This window comes from Indicator indicator, chromosome 1 (assembly GCF_027791375.1).
Source record: "Indicator indicator isolate 239-I01 chromosome 1, UM_Iind_1.1, whole genome shotgun sequence".
NCBI lineage: Eukaryota > Metazoa > Chordata > Aves > Piciformes > Indicatoridae > Indicator > Indicator indicator.
Genome location: NC_072010.1, coordinates 73026833 through 73045094, shown reverse-complemented (window position 1 = coordinate 73045094; position 18262 = coordinate 73026833). Strand labels below are relative to the sequence as shown.

Here is an 18262-nt window from a genome sequence, read left to right as displayed (position 1 = left end):
ATGACTCATGGTAAAGCTGTAGAAAATGGGTCTTTCTGAACTCTAAGTACTTGATTTCTTTGCATGCTAGATTGTTGAAAGTTTCAAGAAAACACAGATATAAAGTTTTTACTGGAAAAAGCTTTGGAGAATTATGTAATTCTTCTAATGGCATAAATCATATTATAAACATGGCATATTATCTTCCTTTGACGTGTTCCTCTCCTGAGGGGACTTGTATAGCATAATTTGATAATGTTCACTGAATAAAGCTATCTTCCTTTATCTGTTAAAGATGTGGTTTGGTAAGCAAAATTGGTATCTGTGGCAATATTTTTGCCTTAGCAGAAACATGGAACGAATCCTTTCCCCTCCATTGTCCCACTTACTTCTTTAAAATTTATGTTAAAAAAAAAATTAAGAAAATCTCATCGATTAGTTACCTTCTTTCTAAAAAAAGATGCTAATTTGTCAATGTCAAGTTTGGGTGGAGAAAAAAAGACATCAATTTTTCTTAGCATGTTCAAACTATCTGATCCTTTGTTTTCAGCTCATCTGATGGCACCTTCTTGTACATAAAAGCAAAAATCAGCAGGCTTATCTGAATGAAAGTCTCTGGTGTCATTTTGACAGCTGCTAGATTGGTGTTATGTTCCTTTCCTACTTTTCTGGCTTATGTGGAATCAGAGAATAATACCAGGCTTATCTTTCAAAGCGTGAAGCTATTTATAGGATGTAGAGATACTGCCTGCATGTTTCTTCTCAAGCCTATACAAGAGAAATTGATTTTTTCTTTTCTAACTAGTACATCTTAGGACTTTATCACAGAACAAACAGATGAAGAGTAAGAAATGGAATGCATCTATAAACTGACATTTGTTTTCTGCACTGCAGGTAATGGAACATTGATTGGAGCATCTGCAAATGTTGTTTGTGCAGGAATTGCTGAACAGCATGGTTATGGCTTCTCTTTCATGGAGTTTTTCAGGTACAACTTTAAACTTCTCACCTTAAATCTATTTTTTTTAGTATTTTTTTTTCCTAGGCAAACAATGGATCCTCCAGGAAGAAAATCTGGAGGAAGGGTCTATAAATTAGACTTGTGTTCCTAATTTGGTTTTGGCACCTGAAATGCTGGTGGAGGGCAGATCACTTTATTTTTGAGTACTGTGAATAGAATGGGTAAGTGTTGTGGGAGCACAGTGGAACCCTGGAAGAAGCAAAGCCTCAGAACTTCCTGTAATGATCACCTTCAATGTTATCTTCATCTCTGTGATGATACTAAATTGTTGTTTTATTGTTAAATACAGTTTAAATTCAGTTTCTCATCTGCACTTTTTCATGGACATTCCATCTCCAGGAGAAAGTAAGATGTCCCAGTTCAGACTATGTAAAACTTTATTCCTTTATTTCATGATTCCATGAGTAAACCTATTTATTTAAAAGTAAATAATTTTGACCAGCTGCTTAGCAGCCAAAGTGAAAGTGTGATGAGCCAATATATTTTTCTCTCTACCTCTTTTCCCCCCCTTTTCTTTAAATTGTTTAATTTCTCAGATCTATCTGCTTTCCTTTATATTGTTTACGTCAAAACCTTCAAACCTGCATAATCAATGTGATTACTCATAAGAGAGTGCCTGGAGCAGAGCCAGTGATAATCCTGAAAAGAAAGATAGTCTGAACTGTTCTTCCTAAAATTCTTGCTATGAACATGTGTTGCTCATAGCATAGTTTATCTCTTCTCCCATAGTCTTTTGATAATAGAAAGACAAAGTGCCGATCAAATTAAAGTCTTGGTTGTGAGAACCTTTCAGACTGCAGTACATTCTTATGTAGTGTATGGTGATAGCTAACAGACTTCTTGGAAGTCAAGTCCTTGTACAAAAATGATGGTGATATTGTACTAACGGGCTTGTGGATTATTCTTTTCATGCTGCACAAATGTTCAGCTTGCATTTTGTGATGCAGCAATGTAACAACATGTCTTCTATGTAGACATTGCTGAGAAATGTTCTTAAAGCTGCCATGGCACCGAGTATCTAAGCAGAAACAAGGGTGTGAAGCCTGACTAGTCTCTTCAGAATGGTTCCAGGAAGACAGCAATGGATATTAATTAGAAAGAAGAGCATTAAGTTCCACTTTTGGAATTGTAGAATCATAGAATTGTTTTGGTTAAAAAAACCCCACCTTTAAAATCATTGAATCCAACCATTATCTAACTTTACCAAATCTGCTGCTAAAGTATGTCTCTTTAGCACCACATCTATGCATCAATCACTTCACTACTGGCCACATTATTCCTGATACAGGCCAGGATGCTGTTTGCCTCTTTGGCCACCTGGGCACACTAATGGCTGATGTTCAGCTGATTGTTGATAAACACTCCCAGGTCTTTCTCTACTGGGTAGCTTTCCATCTACTCATCCCCAAGACTGTAGCGTTGCATGGGCTTGTTGTGTCTGAAGTGCTTCTCAATCACTGAGCAGGCAGGTTATAAGCTCCGTCATAATGTATTTTAGGAAAATGTCTGTTTCAGTCTCATGTGACGCAATTCAATCGTTCCTTAATCTTCTGGCATTAAGAGGTATTACATGTATACTTTTAAGGTTTTGAACTGACTTTTGTTTATGAAGGTTGCATCAAAGCATGAAGAAGGTTGCATCAAAGCATGAAGAAGGTTGCATCAAAGCATGGAGTGACTTTTCTTCATTTTCCCCCCGTTTGTTCAAGATCACTCATTAGGTTTCACATCCCTATTCAGGGTCTTCTGCAGTGCTTCTACCAGTATAGACACAGATCACTTCTCTCTCATCTTGCAAAGCCCTGTGACTCACCACAGAAAAACCATGAGTACCATGCTGCTTGACTTTTGCTAAGACGTTTTTGATGCAAAGTGCGTTAGTATTGTTTGTCCTTCTTGAGTATCCGTAAGCAGGAAAACCATGACATGTCTGTCCCAGGTGGCATCTGGTGACAAAGAGTGCAGTACTCTACATCTCATACCCTTTCTCCCTACCTGCATGCTAAGCCAAAATGATACAACTATGTTTAAGGAGGGGTGTCTTTGCTAGAAGCACCTTTTTTGCAAAACATATTTTGACACGGGGGTCTAAGGAGGAACTCTGGGCAGGGTTGCGAATCATATTTGGTGCGAACACCATGGAACAACAAAGATGGAGAGACTTCAGAGGCTATGAGTGCCTAGTGATGAGAGGCAACATCATGACTTTTTCTGTAGGAAAAGAAAGGGAAAAGCAAGAAGCAGGCTTTGTGTCCTGTAAGGGGACTGACGGTCTCAAGACCTTTCTTGTTTGTGTCTGCACAGGGGTGCTTGGTGTGATTCAAGGTTCCTCTTCTTTTTTTCTAAAAGAGGAGTAGTGGCAGCCCAGCTGGTGTGTTGTACAGTATTATTCTCTGCCCAGACAGAGGCAGCGATAGTTGAGTGTGATACCTGCCTTGAAAACTGTGGTCTGATCAGCTTGATATGCTTCTATCTGGAGTGCCTTCAGCAGAATAAATCTGATGTAGAGGGATGTATGCCTGAATGACCATGAGTGTTATAGACTGTCAGAAATCTGTCATCCTGGGGAAGAGTCCCCTTCAGAGTCACATCCAATTGTTCCCTTCCCTGGATCAAAATTCCTACCTCCCCAAGGACCTAGAGGTACTCACCTCCTTGCAGACAAAGAAAGGCAGCCAGCAGTGATGACACATCCTCACCATCCAAGTAACTCAAAGCTATGTTCAGCAATTTTTGTGCCTGTAAGGAGGTCTCAGTAGGATGGCATTTAAGTGTGAAAGATCATACTGAGAGGGGAGGAACAAAAGCATAGATCCTTACTCCCTGTGTTGAAGAAACTTAAAGCATATTGCTGGTTGAGGAGATAGCAGGTCCCAAACCATACATACTTGTCTGAGTGTCCTCAATAGTGTCCCCAAACATCTTACCCAAAATGGATTCAGATCTTGTTCCCTTCTCCCACAACTCCCTTCTACCTGCCAACTCTGGTCCTGTTTCAACAGTGCTCACAAGGGAAAGAGGAAAATAGAGAATAGATACCTTGGTTGCTACAAATTCAGGGTGCTATATCTGACTCTTGTGAGCTTTTCTTGATACTTCACTATGTTCCATTGAAATAAAAAGATTCTCACATCCCTTGGAATATACAAATACTGTAATAAACTTACTTTATCACCATGAAAATTTTTTACCTTTAAGTATTTTCTACATGGTATCAGGGTAACAAAGTAGGGTACATATATGTAAATACACACACACACACACACACACACATATATATATATATACACTTTTTTATATATACATATATATCTCTCTATCTATCTCCTCAACACATACCCATACACATGCATGCATGCATACATACATAAATATATAGATGTATACTGGTATATCAACAGCAGAAGGAAAATTAGGGCATGTGAGCCTGCTGCTGAATGTAGAAATGACTTGGTGACAATGGACATGGAGAAAACATGGGTTCTCAGAGCTGTGACCAGCAGCACAAATTCCACCCAGAGGCCAGTCACTATTGGTACTCCCCCAGGTGCTTGCAATCCCTGGTGGTGCCTTTGTAACTCAGCTATTTTGGGACCTGAATCTGAAGGCAAATAATGAATATCTGCCACTGAACGATTCATTTGGACTATCTCAAATTCAAAGGAATAGAAACAATGTTAAGACAAGAAGAAAAACGAAAGTCCTAGAAGTACAAGTAGCAATTTTCTTAAAGGCACTTCTGCATTTTTGGAGTCAGTCTAGCCAAATTGCACTCCTTATCCACCTTAGAAACGTCCTCATTAAACTGCATTTATGTGTTTTAATCTTTTCTCCTGGAAAAAACTTATATATAGCTTAGTATTTTATTATCTGTCCAGTAATTCAAAAGCCAGAGCTGAGCACAATATTTCAGACACAGTACTCTTATTTTACCTATTTTACAAAGATAAGATTAAATACAAAATACAGCGCTTTTTGCCTTGTCATTGTTAATCCAGGCAATTTCAAATTCTTGCTTAAATTGCTTGTTAAATCCAGGTCTCTTTCAGCTTTTGTGTTACTTACTTGAGTGCAAGTAGATCTGTTTCCTCCTCTGCCCAAGTTCTGGTGTTTTTTCCTACACACTATTTCTAACTAGCCTATCATCAATGGTTAGAGATACAAAGGAATTGGTGTGATGCGTGATCTAGTAACCGAATTAGAGGGTGGACACAAAGTGGTAATCTAAGGAATAACTGTGAGTCAGTGGGTTTTGCAAAAGGAGATGGATAACAGTGGGATATCTGCTATACATGGTCAAAGGTAAACATCAGAGAAAACAAGAGAGAAGAGCAATTTTTTTGGTAGTCTTGACCCTGTAGACAGCATGCATGAGTTAGCTGAAGGTAGGGAAAGATAATATGCATACCATGAATTTTAGTCTAGTTACTAGAGAAACATTAAACATAAATAAAAGCTTAATATAAAGGAAACCCCCAAATATAGGGCAATAATATTTTTCTTGGCAAATGGTCAGATAAGGACAATATAGTCTTGTTGCCAAATTTTCCAGAAATTAACGTAATAATTTCATATCAATTAAGACTGTAGAATAATAAAAAGAGATTTGCTTTTCTCAAGGCACTATATATAAGAAACAGCAGAGCATATGTCTCTTCTAATCTAGAAGATTAATTTCATGTTAATTTTTAAATTTTTTATTAATATACCTCTGAGTTTGCCTGTTGCAATACAACATTCCACTAGATCTGTCCATTCTGTGGAATATGGAAATTACTCACAGGAATCTTTTTGTTACCAGTGAAAAGTTTGGTTACACCTTCACAGCATAAGAAGTTCTTATTGCTGTAGGAGCTTTTACTATCTTTCTACTTGCTAATAAAATTGTCAGTATTTATAACCTTATAGAGATGCATAGTATTTGAAACAAAAAATAAGTCATATTCCTTCATCCTATTATAATTCAATACCAATCACCCCTGTGTGTCTGTGATGCATGATATAATGAAAAAAAAAAAAGATTTTCTTATAAATGCTGAGCCTATTTGACACACATACAAAAGTGGGTATTATGCAAAATACTCTAATTTTATTTCAAGCAAATTTTGGCTGCCTGTGACTATATCATGGTGTGGGATATATAGGTAAGAGAAAAATGGATTAGGTAACTCTGTGTAATGAGATAAGAATATGGGAGAGATGATTTAATACATGAAGAATTCGGTCTGCCCATAAGAACATAGGGTATGAGCCTAAGGACCTAATTTAGATTACAGTGTCAAGCTTAGCTGGGCATGATCCTGAAAGCATTATACACAATTCCAGGTTTTGGATTCCTCTTTCATTGCTCTCCCTTTATAAGTCATCTAGAGATCTAAACTAATATTCTCTGATTTCTCTGGGAGTGACAATAATCTGGAAGTGTCCAAGAAATTAGTTTAAAAAGAATGTGTCTTCATCACAGAATTTCTTTTTGTGAGATATTCACGGGAAAAATATTTACAGGAGAATACCCAATTTATCCATACTTGAGAGCACTCACTCATAAAGACTGTGAAAGAGTGCTTCCCGTAAGAACTGTCATTCATGCATGTGGGAGGACAAATGTGGCGTCTGCTACCGTCTATGTATCCTATTTACACAATTTATTGGAAGTAACTGGGTTTTATTTTGTTTGCTGCTTTTAGGGGGGGGATTTTATTTTTCTTTAAAAAAGCCTTTTTTCTTGGTCTTAACACCTCTCTATGCTAAGCAGTGTTGTTGCTGCTCTTCTTCCCCCACCCTTGGGCAGCCCAGAGGTCTAATGTTAACAGCCATTCTGCTGTCTCTCCCTCTCCCTCCCCCCTGTACCTCACACAGTCAAAATAAAAGGTTATTCCAGCAGGAGCGAGGTCAAAGGAGAGACAAGCTGCGAGTAAGCAAGAAGCAACAGGGAAGAAAAGAGAAAGAACTGTGCTTTCACATATATAGAAATTTGCAGAGTCAATGAAATGAAGTAAGTTTATCTCTAATATTCTGTCCAGCCCCCCTCAGGCATTTTGTCCAGCCCAGGGTTAGAAACATCTGGAAAATTCTTATTTACAACTAAGCATAGCTTAAAACTGTAACACTGTGTCTTCTAAATAGTGCCAATATCTTTCAGTTGTTTGACCTGTGGACATACGGCTATTGTTTATTTCTTCTTTTTTATTTTTTCCATGAAGTCTTTTGGCCTAGCCAATTAGATTCCACTTAAGATAGATAGGATCACCTTACTCAGCACAAAATAAGGTTATTATTCAGGTATTAACATTTTAATATGGTTTTATCTTTCCAAGTCTATGAAACGTGCTTCTTCCTCTTTGTTCTTGAAAAAATACTATTTTAGATTCAATTGCAGTGTTTCACTTGGCTCCATGGGAAACACCAATTTCCAGGCACATGCACATCACTTTAATATTATTTGGTAAACTCGTGGAAGTAGTATCTAATCATAAGATCTTAGAAAAGTCATAGAAAAAAATTCAGGTTGGAAGTCACCGTTCAGGTACTGAAAGGCCACTATGAAGTTTCCCCAGAGCCTTCTCTTCTCCAGGCCGAACAGCCCAAACTTTCTCAGCTTGTCTTCATAGGAGAGATGCTCCAGCCCTCTGGTTATTTTTGTGACCCTCCTCTGGACCCACTCCAGCAGGTTTATGACTCTCTTGTGTTGCGGGCCCCAGAGCTGGACACAGTACTGCATCTGAGTAGTGGCAGAATCACCTCTCTTGAGCTGCTGGCCACGCTTCTTTTGATGCATCCCAGCGTGCGATTGCAAGTGCACATTGTTGGCTCATGTCCAAGAGATGCAAACTCCTCACAATTCTGGTGATGTATTTGTGGGTATAATTACTTTCTTCATGTAAAATTTTACTTATGTACATAATATGCATAAAGTTATCAATCCTGTTCTCGAAGAATTGTTAGTATTTTATAATATCTAAAATTTTAGGTATCTTTATTACTGGCATTGCATATTACTAAAGTGAGTAAGGATAATAAATGTAAAAATAGAACAAAGAGGGAAAGACTGCTTTGGATCATACTGAAACCACCTGAGAATGTCACTTTTATTGTTAGCTGAAATGGAGGATACTGATCTTAGTTTATTCTGGAAAACATAATAGTTTTCTTCAGTATAGGTGGAATAATAAAGTTTGTTACTGGAGAATTTATGATCACATTACTGCTCCTACTAGATGTACAGGCTATAGGAGTGATTGAGTTTACAGAGTATTTTGTTAGAAATGGATGTCATAAGTCACAAGCAGTGAAAAGTAATTTGGCATTATAAAATCAATCAATGAACGCTGAGGACAGTGTATATAATATACATACATATCTATATATATACACACACACACACACATTTCTATAACATTGACCATAATCCATTTTGGGTTACAGTATCAACTGAATCAATACCTAATAACTTCCCAACAGCACTTGTAAGGAAAAGAATTTTAACACTAATGATTGCTAGATATTTTTTTACAGCGTCAGAAAGAGGACATCCTGCTGTGTTTGTACAGTTCTACTCCTATATAAACTATTTTATGCAAAGATTTTGAAGATATCTTGGGTTGTGCCTTCCTTCATGGAAGAAAAGACATAAAATTCTCCCCTTGTGCATCTGTACTAGTAATGTCATTAGGTTGATACAACCTGCTGGGATAGGAGTGATCTTTCAAGAGTTTATATTAATCTGTAGTACTCTACAGTGTTAATCTATGTTAAATAAATTTGCCTAAATTCACCTGTAGAGCATTACATCCCAAGTTTTGAATTTAAAATACAGGGGTTTAATTTTTCTCGGTGTACATACTTGTAGCTGTATTTGTACAGAGGGAGTCTGGAACTCCTACACAAGTGAAGTCTGGCAAGATGAATCCCTTTCTTGTCTATTCCAACCAACATTTTCTGATTTTGCTTCATATTCTGTACAGATGGCAAGGGGAATATAGACAGTAGGAAGGGAAAAGTTAAAGAAACTGGGAGCCATGCTGAGGCATTCTGGAAACATGAAGAAACAGCTTTTATGCAGTCCAGCATGCAAATACTAACTTTTTTTTTTTTCTTATGACAGACAGTTTTCTTAACACTTTTGAATAAATGATACCTCATTTTTAGTAGCAGAACAATATATTCATCTACTTGGCTAACCTCTGGTCAGTATCACCAACTTTTAAACATGTATAGGAGTTCTCTCTTTAAATTCCAGCATAGGTGTGTGGTGCAGAAGTGAGGTAACATGGTCTATCATCCCTGGATCCTAGTCCCTGAATTTTCCAGTTGGAGATGTGGGTTGGAATATGCAGCATTTCCAATCTGGCATTCCTGTTTGCGTTTCCTTCCTATAGAACCTGGGAGGAGAGGGGGAGAAGAGATGAAGAGAGAGAGAAAGAAGGATGAGAGAGGCTGCTGTAGTCTCAGATCTCATTTGAGTTTGGACCTGGGATATGGCTCGAATGTAGCCTGTTGAGAGACTGGTTATGTTCTCAGAGCAAGGATTCTTGTACTGAATCCTTATTCTTGTCACTTGGCCATCTTTTCTACTGCCATTTGGTTGACTGTTAAATTGAATCAATTTTGACATACAGATGAATGTTGAAATACGTGAACTAAATCAGATATGTATCAAATGAAATGATTTTTATAGCTAACTCAGCTCACTCAATGAGTTTGTATTTTAACTTATACATAAGAAATCATATTAATTGTCTTTTTATTAGAGTAGCCCTCAATTAAAAAAATGATCTCTTCTAAAACATAGATGTAAACAATATCTGTGAAGAAATTCATTATTACCTTGACTTGGCATTTGAGGAAGATTTTAAGGAAGACTAGTTTAATTCTGTTGTTTCTATAGCTGTCCTTTTGCCTATGACAAGGCTGTACACATTTTCTGGATTAATTCCTTTTTCAAGTTACAAAGCTATGACGGTTTTTATATCAATGAATATTGCAGTAAGAAAAATACTACTTATTTATAGACTTTTTGTCTATAGACTTTCCAGTGCTTTTGCATTTCTTTTTCTAATAATCTGTAAATGAAGCTGAAGAGAAGATGAATTCTTACTATATTTAAGTTGGTGAAAGAGCTAGGTTTTAGGAAGTACTTTGTGAAACTTTTAGAGGAACAGAATCATATTTTTATGACAAGATTCCTGAAGCATCTCCAAAGCTCTGAATTGTAATAGTAGATTAGGATTTGTGCTGAATAGTGGATTTCAGCATCAGAATGTCTGCTTCAAAGAACAGTATAAGGCTTCTACATTGACTCTTTATATAGTCATGCAAAAAAATTAAAAAATTAATTGCTGGAAAAATCCATAGGGAACAATTTTTCACTGTTAGGTGATGGAGTTTAAATAAAAGCTCTTTCTTCGCTGACATGTCTAGCCATGAGGATTCATATTTTGCCACTATTAATATACACTGAAATCACCCAAGAATATTCACCTTTCTATCAAGCTTCTGAAAGGCAAATAAATTACCTCATTTTTCATTTCACTGAGTTTGATTTCTACCAGATCCTCTGAAACTAGTTTGAATAGGACTCTATCTGAATGTACAGATTTCCATGGCTAGATACAAGATATAACTCTAATAAGTTTTGTTCAGTTTTGGGGGCATCCGGAATGAAAATAGGAAAGCTCTGTAATTAACTAAGCTTCTACACCATCAAGGCAGGAATCAATATGCAGCCTTTCTGCTTTTGCATTGAGGTAAATATGTTTTTGTTAAATGTGAAGAGGCACAAAACACAAGTCATATGTACCATTAGGCTTGTCATGATTGTGTTTTAATCTTTTTTTTTCTTTTTTTAATGGAGCCTATTAAATTGGAGAGATTTTGTGTAGTTACAAGAGGTCAGCCCATTATTTTCTCAGATAATTCATCAACGTCAATAATGTTAACGAGAATGTGGGTCATGTGTCAAGAGTTAGCGTGCCCGTGTCTCTGCTGCCATTGTGGTCTACTGCTTGTGTTTCATTGCAGATCATTAAATGAAAGGTTTGCTAGTGCATTACAGGCCATGAGTGAGGAGAGAAGAGTCTACAGTCTCTTCTGAGTGACACCACTCACAGATGATCATGCCCACCTTATACTGACAGCTTGTTTTACCAGCTAAGATTAGAGAAATATCTCTGGCAAGAAGTGAAGTAGGACTGAAATGGTCTTTGTTGCTTTTCCCTATAGGTCTTGGAGCTAACAATTGGATAGAATGTCTTCTTGTTGCAATCTCAATTCATATGGCACTTGCAAAAGGAAAATATCTCATTTTGGTAGATGTGGTGCCCAACTGACTTGTGTGCTTTGTAGTGGTAAAAGAGCTGTATGCTATAGAGGGGGGGGAATATGCAAAATCTTAAACTTGGCTAATTTGATTTAGAAAATATTTATAAAAATATGTTTGCCTCAAATGCTGCAAGACTTTGGTGTATTTTAAACTACAGAGGTAAAATATGATAAAAAGTGGAGCAGAAACCTTAAAAAAAGGATCTAGTCCATTATGTTACAACTAAAGACTACTTCTGAAAGCACATCAGCTATTGTGCCCTCTCTCTGTGACTACCAGGCTTCAATGAGTCCCAGATGAGTTTATTTTTCACTGGAAATCCCTATTCTGTCTTTAGGTCAGAGAGAATCTTGTTATTTCCTTAATTAGGATAAAGATATTTTCTTCCCATGGTATTTATTAATGCATTATTAATTTTAAAATGTATCTTTACAGGCAACTTAACAATTTGACTACTTATGCCTTGTCATTTGCTCCTGAGTGACACCTGGTCCAAAAATAGGTAATCATAATGAGGTTAACATTGGAATTGGCACGACTGAACAAAATGTTCTTTCTCTTAAGCAAAGCGTAATAGCTCTGTTGTCTGTCATTCAGGTGAATCAGACTTTGTCTTTGTGCAGCTGTGTGTAATGGCCATTCAGGCCAGTGCAAATACCTTACCCACAAAGATGAAAAAATGCTAATAATAATACTGCTAAGTAGTCGAAGTCCTCTCCTTATAGACTCATATATGGAAGAGGAATTTCTGGAAACATTGTCTTTTTACACTAGTTTCTCAGTCACATCAGAAAGACAGTGGCTACTGCATATATACTTCTTTTCATTTTGCCATATTTATTTTATTCCTGCACTGTCTTCCAGGCAAGTTCTAAATTGCTGCCTTGTGCCTAAATTCTTCTCTTTTGAAAAGCAAAAGTGTGCAGTATTGCCATTGACTATTGCAACCAGCAGGTGGTCATTTGTATATTAACAGAATTTTTTATAGTATACAGTTAAATATATGTGAATAAACTGATAGGTAATTGTAATAAAAATAATATTTTATGATTAATATTTTTGGCAGTGGTATCTTCAAACACCACTGTAACTGATTTACAAAATGCATTCACAGGTTCAATTATTCAGTTGTGGGTTTTACACTCCACATGTAAAGACAGTTAAATGATTTAAGCACAGACCTAACATTTCTAATACAGCAAGTCAAATTGGAAATACAGGTGCTGTGGTTTGCGGTTTCCCACAGATGGGATTCTGTGGCAGGTTAGCTGGGAACTCACAGCTTGCTCCTCTGTCTGATATCTTCCCAGATGCTGTGGCTATAATTCGAGCAGTCCTTGGCTCAGAGAGGGCTAGGGGAGCCTCTCTCTTGTCATGCCCAGTTGCTGGGCTGCAGCCTCTTCCAGGATTCAATTCCCTTGGAGATTTTCCCCTTTCTGACCTTGGTCCAGGTGCAAGGCCTGGGTGAAGTTGTTGGTCTGCTAGAGCAGGTCCTTCAGCTGCTACTTGGGCAGCATTTGGCTCTTGTTGTTGTCTGGGTGAGAACGAGGCAAGCTGCCTGACTTCTTGGTTGGTTTAAATACTGTCCCAAGATAATTAATGCCCTTTGGTAACACAGGACCCTGACAACTGGACCTGTATAGGATGGGGCATATCCAAACATGGCCAGGGGCGCACACAGTTCACAGATGTGTTACAAAGTTAATTACATGTGCTACATGTTTATCTGGACCCCAGGAAGTGTCCAGGAATGCACATTTACAGGTGTTTACAATGTTAATCACACATGCTATACATTTTACCTTGACCATCTGGACCCCAGGAACTGTCCAGGTAATCACATTCACAGGTACTTCGCCCATTGTCTGGGCTAGGGCATGTCTGGTGGTTTTGACCCTTCAGGACAGTAACTTTTAGACTTATCACTATATGAATTATTTGATCTAGTGGCTAATATGATGAGAAACATGGCAGTATTCCTGTATAGTACACAATCTGTCAAATTTTATTACTTAAACACAATATTTTGAAAAGAAATAGAAATTACCCTTATCCGTCATGGTCAAGGGAGCAAAGTACAGTGTTTGGGATCTCTGGGCTTTAATTTTGAAGTTAAAGCCTGCCACTACAAATTCTGCCTATTTGACAAGAAAAGGTTTTCTTTTTGAACGTTTTAAAGGAGTATCTTCTTGACAGATTGGTGGTGTCTTTGTCTTGCTCTAATAACTCCTTTTTAATGGGAGAAATATAATTGATGCCAAACTCAAAAGTTCAGTGACAGATAATGTGCCTTCTCTTAGTTTAGAGGTCAAGAATAATTGACACATTTGTACATACAGAATAAACTGCAATTAAAAGATTATTTTCTATGACTTTTCAGAGAGAAAAAGATAGAAACAAACTCAAAATGAGTGGTCAGTTTTCTGTAAATTTTGAGACGGTTACTATGACTCTATTAATAAATACAATAAATAATCATTGCTGATTTAATTAAGAAAAGTGTGATAAGCCAGTGCTCATCATAATTACTGTTATGGACGGAGTAGAATTACATCTTTTGAAAATCTTACATTTTCTGACTATGTAGACCTTTCAAAAATACTTTTCAGAAGAAGAGCTGAGTTCTGAACTCTTGTAGTATAGAAAAGGGATTGGATTTCCTTAAATTTTAATGCAGATAACTATTTTAAAAAGTCCACCTTTTCGCAAAACACATTGCTGTCTCATGTACAACATGGTTTCCTGACATTAAGAACACCTGGGTGGAAGACCCCCAGAGCGGGGTGAAATGTCATCCTTGGCCATGAGCAGAGGAGGAGCAGGGGAGGCTGTGCAGGGACAGTGTTGTCTGTGGGTGCCCTCAGGGCCATGGCAGTTTTGCAGTGTAATTGAAAATCAGATAATTTACCAGCATGAGCAGTGTCTGCAGGCTGTTCTGTCTGGTGTTGTAACAGTGTGAGAACTGAAATCCCCTTCCCACACTGACAATAACCAGGCTGTCACAAGTGTGTATTGATTAGTAAGGCACACCACGAAAGACTGCATACCTAAACTCATGAGTGGGGATAATATGGTATTATTTTAAAAGAGGTTTAACCTGGTTAGTGACGTTTTGTGTCACATTTTGGATTAGCCCTCACCTCACAGAAGTTACAGATTTTCCCTATGATTGTGTTACTTCTAAATTTTCTGCATTTTCCTTGAAAACAGCAAGACAACTGTTAGAAATAGGATCCTTGCCTTGAAGTGTGACTGATCACATTTAAGGTCATCCATTTAATTCAGCCTGTTCATTCATATGCCTTCCACAGTCATTGGAGAGGAAAAGGGTTGACTTGTCCTGATATCTTGAAAGGATATGCTGAGATAAGAAAAATTACCTTCTTAAAATCCCTTTCTTTCAGCTGACTAAAAATAATCCCATACTGTCATTTCTTAAAGCCAAATAATGCAAATCATACCTTAGGTAAACCATATACACAGTTAAATTTTAGCTTAGAAAAATCTTAGATAAATCTTAGATAAAGGCTGCACTATAGCACATATAAAAAAGAAATACTGATATATGACCCATTACTATATGACCCTTGATCCCTACTTCCTAATTAATGTGAGATAGGGTAAAACTTTCAATTTATCTTGACAATTTTTCATGGAATGTATGTGTGAATGTATACCTATACAAAGCATACTAACTGAAAGTCATCCTACATTAATATAGTACATTTAATTAAAAGTTAATATTTAATATATCAATTTAAAAACAAGCAGATCAAACTCACATCAGTCTTGAAAGAATGTAGACTTCAAACCACTTGAATGCAATACTGTTGATCAAATACTATTGATCAATGCAAGCACTACATTTTCTGGATTATTTTTATTTTAGAAAGATGTAGAACAAAAAAAAATCAATTATTGCACAATGAATAGAATTTTTATTCTGGCTAAACTTCATGCAACAAAAGTATCTTGACTCTCAATACAATAGCTTATCTGAAGATGGGATTCAGCTTCAATTAAAACAGCTATGATAATGTGATAACAGCTAACTGTCTGAGCTCTCATTGGAGATCCCAGTGGGGATGTAAAAATTTATTCACTTGCTAAACACACATAGTCCTGTATCTAGGGCAACTTCGCGGTTCTGATAGATATGACATAAGATGTAGGAACCCATGCCATCCTCAAGTGTCAGCTGGAAGCTGAGTGGGACAGTCTTCACATCTTTACTGGCATTATATGTCTTGATTTAGGCAATTGATTCAAGCACCTCACAATAGACTCAACGGAATCTAACATGTGCTTTGCCTCATCCTGCAGTAGATAGATCTATTCTACACACTGCTTACTGTGTTGACTGGAGTTTTCACTGTCTACTGTGGGAACTTAGATAAAAAGCCTTTTCACATGTAGTTCCCTTATACATGTACCTGCATCTGGAGCTGAATTTCAGCATAAGTTTCTCATCTTGCACACAGTGACAAAGTGAAAAAAAAAGTTTCAAATGAAAATAAAGAAGAGAATAATAAAGAATAACCAAGGCAGAGACATATTAATGTAGAAACTGTACACTGAAAAAAAAAGACAAAAAAAAAAAAAAACCCAAAAAACCACTGAAACTCAGTTTATGATACAGCAACATATTCATCTATGTCCATTTTGCATTCTACTCATTCTTCCTGCCACTTACTCTCCCTCTATTCATATCTCTTCCCTTGTTACTTCCTGCCTAGTAGCAGGTAATGTTCCCCTTTTCCTTAGAGATGTGTGACAGCAATGAGAAAGCCAGAGACAAAGACTTAATGCTTTCCAAGCTCCTGAATGTTTATTAGGTCAATGGTCAGGACTTTTCATAAGGATCTGAATGAGCCAGTTTCAAATCTATATTTCATGTGGCTAAATAAATGAAAGGGACTTTAAATGGTAATCTTGTTCTTTATTCAGCCACCTGCTGTTTAAGGGATGATGATGGTCTTATGATTCTGGGGTTTAAGACTGTGGTCATTGGTATGGGTTAACTGGCGAGCAGTAAAGATGCTGTCCTTGGTGCTGCAGGGTGAGGTAGGGATAGGACCTTGGCTTCAGCAGGACTGGGCGTCTCTCATTCTCTTGTGGTACTTTCTCTCCGTGTAATTTCCCCACAAACACTGGAATGGTCATAAAAGGGCAATTCATAGGAGAGTGCAGTTATATACTTAACAAGGTCTGATTCCTTGGGAATACAGGGACTTGAAAGGGATTCTCCTGATGTGCCTTACTGTTGCAGTCTTGGTGAAGATTCGGCATTGACGCTTAGTGGCCAGTCACAGTCATTACGTTTCTCTTCACATAAAAAATACATGTACAGCAAGCAGGCATCATTTGTTCAGTGCATTCTAAAGGTACCCTTTGGCTATGTTTGTTTCTTCTTAAAATTCTCATTTCAGAAAAAAAGTTTTGAATATATTTGTTTGCTTCTGCTGTCATATAACATATTTTTAAGTTCTGTATTTATCATATTTAGACCAGAATACATTATACATATATTAAAATAAAATCTCATTATGCATTCTTACTTCAAATTTCAAACACAATGAAAATAACTTCAGTAAGAATCATGCATTGTTGATAGATATAGTGTGTATAATCTTCAAGTCTGATCATGCATAAAATGGGAACCTTAAAGTTATATTGGGTGGTGAGAATTTTTGCTGCACAAGAAATGAAAGATTGGCTATGTTCATAGCTTATAGGAACATCTGTGGTCCCAGAAGCATTCTTCTCAATGAGACTCATAAAAATATTTTACACTTTTTACCTTGACTTTCCTTTTTAATGGTTCTATGCCTGGCTTCCTGCATCCATTCTTAAATTCCTACAAAGGTGATCTATTATTTTTCTATTATTTTTTCCTTAGTTGAGGATCATGTACTCAGTTAAACCCCAAATATTAACCTAATGTTTGCAGATTTCACCAGATTTCAAATGTGACTGTTTATGTTTAAGTTCTTCTTTCACTGAAAGCAGAAGTTTTTCTGATATCAGAAATAAATTCCTGTTGAAAATTATAAGGTATTTTGAAATGAAAGTATTCTCATTGTTGCATGTGTGCTAATACTTGCCCTAAATTGCGGAATTCATGGAAGCATGATGTTTGTTAAAAGAAAACACATTCTGTCTTTATTCACATAGCGATATGTTTTTCAGTTGCAAAGTTATTAGAGATTTAACTGATGTTTAACATTAAAATTATCAAAAACTTCCTAGTATAGGAACAGTAAATCAAATATTTTCTGGTTATCTCACAGAGTCTTCATGACAAACACTGTGATCTTTCTCTATTTTTACTGTTGCCAAGACTTGTAACATACAGTTTAGGATCACAAGATTTATTCTAGGTTGTGACTACAATGAAGATTGCTCTTATTAAACCCCAGTATTTCCATAAGATTTTCAAAACTGATGAAAACAGTGACTGAAGCATAAATTGAGAGAATGTAAAATTAAGAGCAAGTACACTCAGCCTGCTCAAAGTCAAGGTAAATCTGAAATTAATATTTTCTTTTGTTCTCGTGTGCTTATTCATATAGATCAGATGACACAATTCATTTTCATAATTCAGGTCCATACTGATTCACAAAAATAAGAAAATTTCTAGATTCTATGGCTGCCTCTTGTTCTTCCCCCGATTCAGAAGCCATTGGGTGATGAATGAAAGCACAAACCCTGTTGCTGTATAGCAATGAGATTCCAGAAATGCAGAGAGCAGAGAATCTCAGAAGTCCTCCCAGAAGTCCTTTATTGTAGTGTTGTAGAATTCTTAGCATTACAGAGTCTTAGAGTCCCACTTACAGAAGAAATCCTGGAAGCTCTTAACAGATGTAGCAGCTAACAGAAGTTCTGAGCATATCCCTAGCAGCATCCCTTCACTGAAGCCCCTGCCAGACACAGTAGCGAAC

At 36.9% G+C, this 18262-nt stretch overlaps 1 protein-coding gene across 1 annotated transcript in view; it reads left to right on the top strand.

The window, feature by feature from the left end:
* OCA2 (OCA2 melanosomal transmembrane protein) overlaps positions 1-18262 on the top strand; it is a 177991-nt gene that overhangs the window by 140029 nt on the left and 19700 nt on the right. The window contains exon 22 of the mRNA XM_054384760.1: positions 874-967. Coding sequence (XP_054240735.1) covers positions 874-967 — 94 coding nt within the window. The remainder of the gene's footprint in view (positions 1-873; positions 968-18262) is intronic.